This window comes from Tachyglossus aculeatus, chromosome 9 (genome assembly GCF_015852505.1).
Source record: "Tachyglossus aculeatus isolate mTacAcu1 chromosome 9, mTacAcu1.pri, whole genome shotgun sequence".
Taxonomy (NCBI): Eukaryota; Metazoa; Chordata; class Mammalia; order Monotremata; family Tachyglossidae; genus Tachyglossus; species Tachyglossus aculeatus.
In genome coordinates, this window is record NC_052074.1 from 62,362,922 (window position 1) to 62,374,964 (window position 12,043).

At 50.9% G+C, this 12,043-nt stretch overlaps 1 protein-coding gene across 1 annotated transcript in view; it reads right to left on the minus strand.

Moving 5' to 3' along the window:
* The window catches only part of FAM171B (family with sequence similarity 171 member B), a 42,661-nt gene extending 31,269 nt beyond the window's left edge, over positions 1-11,392 (minus strand). The window contains exons 1-3 of the mRNA XM_038750900.1: positions 11,250-11,392; positions 9,018-9,138; positions 8,772-8,934 (exon numbers count right to left, since the gene is read on the minus strand). Coding sequence (XP_038606828.1) covers positions 8,772-8,934; positions 9,018-9,138; positions 11,250-11,392 — 427 coding nt within the window. The remainder of the gene's footprint in view (positions 1-8,771; positions 8,935-9,017; positions 9,139-11,249) is intronic.
* Positions 11,393-12,043: the final 651 nt, after the last annotated feature.

The window sequence follows — 12,043 nt, forward strand, 5'->3', positions numbered from 1 at the left end:
ATTCAATCGCATTTATTGAGCGCTTACTGTGTGCAGAGCACTGGACTAAGCGCTTGGGAAGTCCAAGTTGGCAACATCTAGAGATGGTCCCGACCCAACAGCGGGCTCACAGTCTAGAAGGGGGAGACAGGCAACAAAACAAAATACATCACAGATACGTACATAACTATTGTGGGGTTGTTACACTGTCCTCTCCTGAGAGCTTAGTACAGTGCTTTACGTACAGGAAGGGCTCAATAAATACGATTGATTGATTGATTGTGTGGGAAAGGCACTGTCTGACCAGTTTGTCTTGTATCTTCCTTAACAGTTTGTTGCTTGGTACACAGCAAGTGCTTTAATCCCACTCTTATTTTTAATTATGAGGGCTAAGGAGGAGGGATGAGAGAGAATGCACGCCTGTTTCCACTGGCCTGGGGGTAGTCGTTCCATGCTGACCAGTGGCATCTCACTGGGCCTCGTTCTCGCCCGTCCCGCCGTCGACCCCCGGCCCACGTCCTCCCCCTGGCCTGGAGTGCCCTCCCTCCGCACATCCGCCAAGCTAGCTCTCTTCCTCCCTTCAAAGCCCTACTGAGAGCTCACCTCCTCCAGGAGGCCTTCCCAGACTGAGCCCCCTTTTTCCTCTCCTCCTCCCCGTCCCCGCCACCCTCCTTCCCCTCCCCACAGCAGTCGTATATATATTTGTACATATTTACTATTCTATTTATTTCATTTTGTTAATATGTTTTGTTTTGTCGTCTGTCTCCCCCTTCTAGACCGTGAGCCCGCTGTTGGGTAGGGACCGTCTCTATACGTTGCCAACTTGTACTTCCCAAGCGCTCAGTACAGTGCTCTGCACACTGATTGAATGAATGAATGAGGACACTTGCTCTCATCCTCTGCCAAGGCTTTGGCTACCCAGCTGCTGCAGGCTAACGAGGAGCCCACTGTTGGGTAGGGACCGTCTCTATATGTTGCCAACTTGGACTTCCCAAGTGCTCAGTACAGTGTTTTGCACACAGTAAGTGCTCAATAAATACGACTGATTGATTGATTGAGTGAGTGCCCCGGCTCAACAGCCAGGGTACGCCAGGACACTCCTGGGCACCTCGAAGGCCTCCACTTATTTCAATCAATCAATCGTATTTATTGAGCGCTTACTGTGTGCAGAGCACCGCACTAAGCGCTTGGGAAGTCCAAGTTGGCAACGTATAGAGACCGTCCCTACCCAACAGTGGGCTCACAGTCTAAAAGGGAGAGACAGAGAACAAAACCAAACATACTAACAAAATAAAATAAATAGAATAGATATGTGTACAAGTCTCAGAGCTTTTCGGAGAGTTCCCACCTCCCCCAGATGCTTCGGCTCCCCGTCCCTTTCTCCGCTGCGTGGATAATTCCTGCCTGTCACCCCCCTACCCCTTACCCCAGCACTGGTGGCAATGCGGTGACTTCTCCTCTGGAAATGGAAGTTCTCATCATTATCATCATCAATCGTATTTATTGAGCGCTTACTATGTGCAGAGCACTGTACTAAGCGCTTGGGAAGTACAAATTGGCAACATATAGAGACAGTCCCTACCCAACAGTGGGCTCACAGTCTAAAAGTCTAAAAGCTCTCACTCGGAGCTCTAGTCACCTCTTGGGCCTTCCTTGGCCCACACCACGCTGCTCCCACAGATCCAAGGTGGGGGAAAAGGTTTGCAGGAGCAGCGTGGCTTAGTGGAAAGAGCACGGGTTTGGGGGTCAGAGGCTGTGAGTTCTAACCCCGGCTCCATCACCTGTCTGCTGTGTGGCTTTGGCCAAGCCACTTGACTTCTCTGTGCCTCATCTTTAAAACGGGGATTAAGACTGTGAGCCCCATGTGTAGAGACGGTCCCTACCCAACAACGGGCTCACATAGATGTAATTCCTTCCTCTCCCCCTCGTCCCCCTCTCCATCCCCCCAATCTTACCTCCTTCCCTTCCCCACAGCACCTGTATATATGTATATATGTTTGTACAGATTTATTACTCTATTTATTTATTTGTACATATCTATTCTATTTATTTTATTTTGTTAGTATGTTTGGCTTTGTTCTCTGCCTCCCCCTTTTAGACTGTGAGCCCACTGTTGGGTAGGGACTGTCTCTATATGTTGCCAATTTGTACTTCCCAAGCGCTTAGTACAGTGCTCTGCACATAGTAAGCGCTCAATAAATACGATTGATGATGATGATGATTTTACTTATATACACTGACACTCGTTTACTTTGGTCGTGTGTTCCCCCTTTCTAGACTGTGAGCCTCACATGGCTGTAATTTTGCTTATATACATTGACACCCGTTTACTTGTTTTGTCGTCTGTTCCCCCTTTCTAGACTGTTGTAATTTTACTTATATACATTGACACCCGTTTACTTGTTTTGTCGTCTGTTCCCCCTTTCTAGACTGTGAGCCTCACATAGCTGTAACTTTACTTATATACAAATTTGTCTCCCCCTTTTAGACTGTGAGCCCACTGTTGCGTAGGGACTGCCTCCATATGTTGCCAATTTGTACTTCCCAAGCGCTTAGTACAGTGCTCTGCACACAGTAAGCGCTCAATAAATACGATTGATGATGATACCCGTTTACTTGTTTTATCGTCTGTTCCCCCTTTCTAAACTGCGAGCCTCACATAGATGTAATTTTACTTCTATATATTGACACCCGTTTCCTTGCTTTGCCGTCTGTCTCCCCCTTCTAGACTGTGAGCCCATTGTTGGGTAGGGACCGGCTCTATACGTTGCCGATTTATACTTCCCAAGCGCTTAGCACAGTGCTGTGCACACAGTAAGCGCTCAATAAATACGATTGAATGAATGAATGAATGTGGGACAGCCTGATTACCTTGTATCTACCCCTCTGCTTAGAACGGTGCCTGGCACATAGTAAGCCCTTAAATCAGTAGATAGAGATTAAAATAATTAAATTAGAAATTAAAATAATTTTAAAATAATTAAAATAATATTAAAATAATAAGATAGAGATTAAAATAATAAGATAATCAATAGAGAAGCAGCGTGGCTCGGTGGAAAGAGCACGGGCTTTGGAGTCAGAGGTCGCGGGTTCGAATCCCGGATCCGCCACTTGTCTGCTGTGTGACTTTGGGCAAGTCACTTAATAGCAGTGTGGCTCAGTGGAAAGAGCCTGGGCTTTGGAGTCGGAGGTCGTGGGTTCAACTCCCAGCTCCTCCACGTGTCTGCTGTGTGACCTTGGGCAAGTCACTTAACTTCTCTGGGCCTCAGTTCCCTCATCTGTAAAATGGGGATGAAGACTGTGAGCCCCACGTGGGACAACCTGATCACCTTGCATCCCCCCCAGCACTTAGAACAGTGCTTTGCACATAGTAAGCGCTTAATAGATGCCATTATTGTTATTATTATTATTATTCACATGTCCAAAATAGAGGTCCTTATCTATCCATCCCCGACTTTCCCATCACTGTAGACAGCACTGCCATCCTCCCTACCTGTCTTTCATTCAACCCACATATTCAACCTGTCACCAAATCCTGTCCGTCCTACCTCCAGGACATCACTAAAATGCACCCTTTCCTCTCTTTCCAAAAACTGTGACTTTGGGCAGGTCACTTAACTTCTCGGTGCCTCAGTTACCTCATCTGGAAGATGGGGATTAAGACTGTGAGCCCCCTGCGAGCCCACTGTTGGGTAGGGACCGTCTCTATATGTTGCCAACTTGTACTTCCCAAGCACTTAGTACAGTGCTCTGCACACAGTAAGCGCTCAATAAATACAATTGATTGATTGATTGATAAGCTGATCGCCTTGTAATCTCCCCAGCGCTTAGAACAGTGCTTTGCACATAGTAAGCACTTAATAGATGCCATAATAATAATAATTATTATTCGCATGTCCAAAATAGAGGTCCTTATCTATCCACCCCTGACTTTCCCATCACTGTAGACAGCACTGCCACCCTCCCTACCTGTCTTTCATTCAACCCACATATTCAACCTGTCACCAAATCCTGCCCGTCCTACCTCCACGACATCACTAAAATGCACCCTTTCCTCTCTATCCAAAATGACTTTGGGCAGGTCACTTCACTTCTCTGTGCCTCAGTTACCTCATCTGGAAAATGGGGATTAAAACTGTGAGCCCCCTGTGAGACAACCTGATCACCTTGTAACCTCCCCAGTGCTTAGAACAGTGCTTTGCCCATAGTAAGCACTTAATAGATGCCATAATAATAATAATAATAATTATTCGCATGTCCAAAATAGAGCTCCTTATCTATCCACCCCCGACTTTCCCATCACTGTAGACAGCACTGCCATCCTCCCTACCTGTCTTTCATTCAACCCACATATTCAACCTGTCACCAAATCCTGCTGTCCTACCTCCACAATATCGCTAAAACACACCCTTTCCTCTCTATCCAAAAACTGTGACTTTGGCCAGGTCACTTCACTTCTCTGTGCCTCAGTTACCACATCTGGAAGATAGGGATTAAGACTGTGAGCCCCCCGTGGGACAACCTGATCACCTTGTAACCTCCCCAGCGCTTAGAACAGTGCTTTGCACATAGTAAGCACTTAATAGATGCCATAATAATAATAATTATTATTCGCATGTCCAAAATAGAGGTCCTTATCTATCCACCCCCCGACTTTCCCATCACTGTAGACAGCACTGCCATCCTCCCTCCCTGTCTGTCATTCAACCCACATATTCAACCTGTCACCAAATCCTGCCCGTCCTACCTCCGCGACATCACTGAAACGCACCCTTTCCTCTCTATCCAAAAACTGTGACTTTGGGCAGGTCACTTCACTTCTCTGTGCCTCAGTTACCTCATCTGGAAGATGGGGATTAAGACTGTGAGCCCCCCGTGGGACAACCTGATCACCTTGTAACCTCCCCAGCGCTTAGGACAGTGCTTTGCCCATAGTAAGCACTTAATAGATGCCATAATAATAATAATTATTATTCACATGTCCAAAATAGAGGTCCTTATCTATCCACCCCCGACTTTCCCATCACTGTAGACAGCACTGCCACCCTCCCTGTCTGTCTTTCATCCAACCCACATATTCAACCTGTCACCAAATCCCGCCCGTCCTACCTCCACGACATCACAAAAACGCACCCATTCCTCTCTATCCCAAAACTGCTACTTCCCTGATCCAAGCACTCCTCCCTCTAGACTGTGAGCCCGCTGTTGGGTAGGGACCGTCTCTATATGTTGCCAACTTGGACTTCCCAAGCGCTTAGTACAGTGCTCTGCACATAGTAAGCGCTCAATAAATACGATTGATTGATTGATTGATGATCCCGCCTTATGAGAAGCAGCGTGGCTCAGTGGAAAGAGCCCAGGCTTTGGAGTCAGAGGTCATGGGTTCAAATCCCCACTCCGCCAATTGTCAGCTGGGTGACTTTGGGCGAGTCACTTAACTTCTCTGCCCTAGTTACCTCATCTGTAAAATGGGGATTGAGACTGTGAGCCCCACGTGGGACAACCCAATCACCTTGTAACCTCCCCAGCGCTTAGAACAGTGTTTTAAACGCTTAGTACAGTGCTCTGCACATAGTAAGCACTCAATAAATACGATTGATGATTGATGATGATGATGATGATGACATTTGTTAAGCGCTTACTACGTGCAGAGCACTGTTCTAAGCGCTGGGGGGGATACAGGGTGATCAAGTTGTCCCACGGGGGGCTCACAGTCATCACCCCCATTTTATCGACCGCATCTGTCTCCTCGCTGCCCTCCCTGCCTCCTGTCTCTCCCCACTCCCGCCCTTATTTCACCCTGTGGAACATCTCCCCGCTTCAAGAGAGAAGCAGCGTGGCTCAGCGGAAAGAGCGCGAGTTTGGAGTCAGAGGCCATGAGTTCAAATCCCAGCTCTGGCAATTGTCAGCTGTGTGACTTTGGGCAAGTCACTTCACTTCTCTGGGGCCTCAGTTACCTCATCTGGAAAATGGGGGTTAAAACTGTGAGTCCCCCGGGGGACAACCTGATCACCTTGTAACCCTCCCCAGCGCTTAGAACGGTGCTTTGCACATAGTAAGCGCTTAATAAATGCCATTATTATTTATTATTATTTATTCAAAGCTCCTCCAGTGGTTGCCCACCCGGCTTTGAATCGCTCAGTAAGCTTGCCCCTTCTTACCTCAGCTCACTGACCTCTTATTCCAGCCCAGCCGGCGCACTTTGCTCCTCTATCTTGCCCACTGGGCCCCGATCTCTTCTATATCTCGCCGTCCTCCCCATAGCCTGCAACTCCCTCCTCCTCCCCCGGGAAGCCTTCCAACATCACATCTCCCCCAAGAAGTCTTCCCGGATTAAGCCTTCAGCCCGCTCCCTCTTCTGCATCAGCGGCGCATTTGGATCTGTGACCTTTGGGCATCCGATCGCCACCAACCCAGAGTATTTTTGCCCACGGCGATTAATTATATATTAATCGTTCATATTAATGTCTGTTTCCCCATCTAGACTGTAAGCTCGCTGACCGCAATGGCAATAATGATTTAGACTGTGAGCCCACTGTTGGGTAGGGACCGTCTCTATATGTTGCCAACTTGGACTTCCCAAGCGCTTAGTACAGTGCTCTGCACACAGGAAGCGCTCAATAAATACGACTGATGATGATAATGATGGTATTTGTTAAGCGCATCGTATGGGTCGGGCACTGTAATAATAATAATAATGGCATTTATTAAGTGCTGTTCTAAGCGCTGGGGAGATGACAAGGTGATCAGGTTGTCCCCCGGGGGGCTCACAGTCTTCATCCCCATTTTCCAGATGAGGGAACTGAGGCCCAGAGAAGTGAAGTGACTTGCCCAAAGTCACACGGCTGACAAGTGGCGGAGCCGGGATTTGAACCCGTGACCAGACCCATGACACGGACTCCAAAGCCCGTGCTCTTTCCACGGAGCCACGCTGCTTCCAGCGTTGGGGTAGACAGAAGCAGCGTGCAGCTGTGTGACCCTGGGCAACCCACTTGACTTCTCTGGGCCTCAGGTCCCTCACCTGTAAAATGGGGATGAAGACTGTGAGCCCCCCTGTGGGACAACCTGATTACCTTGTATCTACCCCAGCGCTTAGAACAGTGCTTGGCACATAGTAAGTGCTTAACAAATACCAACATTATTATTATTATTATTATAGAAGGTTAGACACAGTCCCTGTCCCACACTGGGCTCACAAGTCTTAATCCCCATTTTACAGATGAGGTAACTGAGGCCCAGAGAAGTGAAGTGACTTGCCCAAGGTCACACAGCAGATGAGTGGCAGAGCGGGATTAGAACCCAGGTCCTTCCTTTGTTGTGGGGAGGGACTCGTGCTTTGCACAAGGTGAATGCGCAATACATTTATTTTATTTGCACATATCTATTCTATTTATTTTATTTTGTTAGTATGTTTGGTTTTGTTCTCTGTCTCCCCCTTTTAGACTGTGAGCCCACTGTTGGGTAGGGACTGTCTCTAGATGTTGCCAATTTGTACTTTCCAAGCGCTTAGTACAGTGCTCTGCACATAGTAAGCGCTCAATAAATACGATTGATGATGATGATGACCCTGCCCTGGCACTTAGCACAGTGCTCTGTACAAGATAAGTGCTCAATACATGCCACCGATGATGATAATTATGATTACTCTACCCTGGCGATCACATGATAATAATAATAATGGTACTTGTTAAGTGCTTACTATGCGCCAGGCACTGTACTAAACGCTGGGGTGTATACCATCAAATTGGGTTGAACACAGTCCCTGTCCCACGTGGGGCTCACAGTCCCACTCTCCATTTTACAGATGAGGGAACTGAGGCACAAAGAAGTTCATTCAGTCGGATTTATCCAGGGCTTGCTTTGTGCAGAGCACTGTACTAAGTGCTTGGTACAGTGTCTGTCACATAGTAAGCACCTAACAAATGCCTTAATTCTTATCACTACTATTAGAACAATGAGCAGACGCACTCCCTGCCCTTTAGGAGCTTACCATCTAGAGGGGATAGACGGACATCAAAACTGATAAGTTAATTACAGATACGTGGGACAGGGACTGTGTCCAATGCAATTTGCTTGTCTCTCCCCCAGCGCTTAGTAACAATAATAATTTTGGTATTTGTTAAGCACTTACTATGTGCCGAGCACTGTTCTAAGCAATGGGGGAGATACAAGGTGATCAGGCTGTCCCACATGGGACTCACAGTCTTCATCCCCATTTTCTAGATGAGGTAACTGAGGTGCAAAGAAGTGAAGTTACTTGCCCAAAGTCACACAGCTGAAAAGTGGTGGAGGCAGGATTAGAACCCATGACCTTTGGCTCTCAAGCCCACGCTCTTTCCACTGAGCCACGCTGAGTGCCTGGCACTTAGTATGCTCTTAACAGATGCCATAATTATCATTATTATCATTACAACAGTAAACAGACACATTTGGGCAAGTCACTTCACTTCTCTGGGCCTCAGTGACTTCATCTGCAAAATGGGGATGAAGACTGTGAACCCCCTGTGGGACAACCTGATCACCTGGTAACCTTCCCAGTGCTTTGCACACAGTAAGCGCTTAATAAATGTCATTATTATTGTTATGGTAACCTCCCCAGCGCTTAGCACAGTGCTTTGCGCCTAGTAAGCGCTTAAGAAATACCAACATTAGTGAATGAATTGCTCTGATGGGCCAAGCCCCGTTGTAAGCGCTGGGCACTAACTCGGGTTGGGTGGGTGGGTGGGTGGCTGGAAGGAGCCCCCGGGGTCCCCACCCCCCTCGGGAAGGCCGGGGGCGGGGGGGGGTCGCACCTGGGGACGCCTCCTCCGGGAGGCCTCCGGGCTGCTCCTCCGCCCGCCCCCGCTGCTGCTGCCGCCGCCGTCCTTCTTCTTGTTGTTGTTGTTGTTGTTGTTGTTGCCTCCGGAGGAGACTGAGGTCGGAGCGTCCGGGACGCTCCTGGTCCTGCTCCTGGCCCTGGCCCCGGTCCTGGCCCTGGCCCTGGTCCTGGTCCTGGTCCCGGTCCTGGCCCTGGCCCTGGTCCTGGCCCCGGTCCTGGCCCTGGGCGAGCGGGAGGGCGAGCAGGAGGGCGAGCGGGAGGAGGACCACCGCCCTCCGCATAGCGCGCGCGACCCCCGGCGCCCCGGGACCCCGGGACACGGGGACACGGGGGACGGGGGACTGAGGGCGGGGGGGGGGAGGAAAGGAGAGGAGGGGGGCAGAGGGGAGCGGGAGAAAAGGGAGAGGATGGGGACCGGCGGGAGGGGGCTTGGAGAGCCGGGAGGGGCCGCGGGGACAGGAGCAGGGGGAGAAAAGGGGGGGGGGGGGGGGGGGGGGAGGGGGCTTGGGGAGAGGAGGAGGGGGAGAAAAAAGAGGGGATGGGAAGGGGGGGCGGGGACAAGAGGGGAGGGGCCGGGGGAGAGAGGGGAGGGGCCGGGGGAGAGCAGGAGGGGGCCGCGAGAGAGAGGGAGGGGGGCAAAAAGGAGGGGAGGGGGACAGAGGGGAGGGGGAGAAAAGGGAGAGGATGGGGAGAGAGGGGAGGGGGAGAAAAGGAAGAGGATGGGGAGAGAGGGGAGGGGGAGAAAAGGAAAAGGATGGGAACAGAGGGGACGGGGAGAAAAAGGAGGGGATGGAGAGAGAGGGAGGGGGCTTGGGGAGAGGAGGAGGGGGAGAAAAAGGAGGGGAGGGGGAGAGAGGGGAGGGGGCTGGGACAAGAGGGGAGGAGGCCCGGAGAGAGGGGAGGGGGCGGGGAGACCGGGGAGGGGGCGCGGGGAGAGGAGGAGGGGGCGGAGGCAAGGGAGGAGGGGAGGGAAGGGGTCTGGGACAAGAGAGGAGGGGGCGTGCGGAGGGGAAGAGGGGGCGGGGGCACGGCTAAGACTAGAGGGAGGGGAGTCGGTTGCCGCCGGGGGGAGAGGAGGAGGAGGAGGAGGAGGAGGAGGAGGGGTGGATGGGGAGGAGCGGGCGGGGAGAGGGACGGGATTTGTGCTCGGCGCGGCTCCCTGCCCCTTCCCTGCGGGAACTGCAGGGTTAAAGCCCGGCTCCCTGCCCGGTGGGGGGCCGGGGGTCAGGGAGGGTCCGGGGGGTGGGGGTGGGGGGTCCCGGGGGCCGGCCACCGCGCTGCAGAGATGCTGGCCCAGAGGGAAGAGGGTGCTGGGCCGGGGCCAGGGCTCCGCTGCCTAGCAACCGAAGCTCTCCCGGGGCCTGGACCACAGCCGCCCAGCAGCCAGCAGCCTAGGCACCGGGGGCTCAGCGCCGAGGCCTGTCCGCCGGCGCAACACTAAGCCCTCCCTCCTTCCTTCCTTATAATAATAATAATAATAATAATAATAATAATAATAATAATAATGACAACATTTGTTAAGCGCTTACTACGTGCAAAGCACCGTTCTAAGCGCTGGGGAGGATACAAGGTGATCAGATTGTCCCACGTGGGGCTCACATCCCCATTTACAGATGAGGTAACTGAGGCCCAGAGAAGTGAAGTGACTTGCCCAAAGTCACACAGTGGACACTTGGCAGAGCCGGGATTTGAACCTGTGATCTCTGACTCCCAAGCCCCAGCTCTTTCCCTTGAGCCACGCTGCTTTTCTAAAAGGTGATCAGATTATCCCACGTGGGGCTCACGGTCTTCAGCCCCATTTTACAGATGAGGAAACTGGGGCACAGAGAAGTTAAGTGACTTGCCCAAAGTCACACAGTTGACAATTGGCGGAGCTGCGATCGTCCTTCAAATGGGTGAGGGCAGAAGAGGTGCCCACATGTTTCCTAATGATAATAGTGTTCGTCAAGCTCTATGTGCCCAGCACTGTAGTAAATACCACGGAAGATTTAAGATGAGGTTGAATGCAGTCCCTGTCTCACATGCAACTCAATCAGTCAGTCAGTCTGTTGCATTTAATGAGCGCTTACTAGGTGCAGAACTCACGGTCTATGAGGGAGACCAGGTATTGAATCCCCATACTGCATGTGAGGAAACAGAGGCACAGAGAAGTTAAGTGACTTATCCAAAGGTCACACAACAGGTATGTAGCCGAGCCATTATTAGGACCCGGGTCTTCCGACTCCCGTGCCCGGGCTCTTTTCACTAGGCCGTGCTTTTTCTTGCCGTCTCCTTCACCACTTCTTAGGGGCCTCCTTGGGGACGTCAGGGTCCCAACTGTTCTCTGCTCTGCCACAGCAACTTTGGTTTTGCTTTATGGTGCCTCTAAAGGATTTATTTTGTCCATCCCGCTTTGGGTTGCCCCTTCTGGCTCAGCAGAAGCTGACCGTCCGTCATCATCCACTTTCTTCACCTGTCCTGAGAGGGGGTGACGGTAAGAGAAGGGCTTTGGTGCTGATGGTCCGAAGAAACCTTCCAGCACCTCTTTGTTTGAGATCCCGTCTTCCACCCTGATGTAAAGTATGACACGGCGGCAGCCTTGGTGGTGAGCTTCATGTAGTAGTAGTATTTATTCGGTCATTTAGTTGTATTTATTGAGCGCTTACTGTGTGCAGAGCACTTGGAGAGTAAATGCAACAATAAGCAGACGCATTCCCTGCCCACAACGAAAGGCAGGGAGAAAAAATCATCAATAAGGATATGTACAGAAGTGCTGTGGGGCTGCATTCCCTGCCCACAATGAGGTTGAGATCTAAAGGCAGGGAGAAAAAAAATCATCAATAAGGATATGTACAGAAGTGCTGTGGGGCTGGGATGGGGGGACGAAAAAGGGGAGCAAGTCAGGGTGACACAGAAGGGAGTGGGAGAAGAGGAAAGGGGGGGGCTTAATCAGGGAAGGCCTCCTGGAGGAGATGGGCCTTCAATAAGGTTTTGAAGGGAGGAGTGGGATTGTCTGTCGGATTTGAGGAGGGAGGGTTCCAGGCCAGTGGCTAGGGGTTGGTGGCAAGAAAGGCGAGATTGAGATTGAGATAGCACTAGAGGAGCAAAGTCTGTGGGCTGGATTATAGAAGGAGAGAAACGAGGTGAGGTAGGAGGGGGCAAGGTGATGGAGTGTTTTAAACCCAATGGTGAGGAGTTTTTATTTGATGGGGAGGTAGATGAGCATCTACCCGAATGAGTCCTGGACATTTTTATGGAAAAATGGCG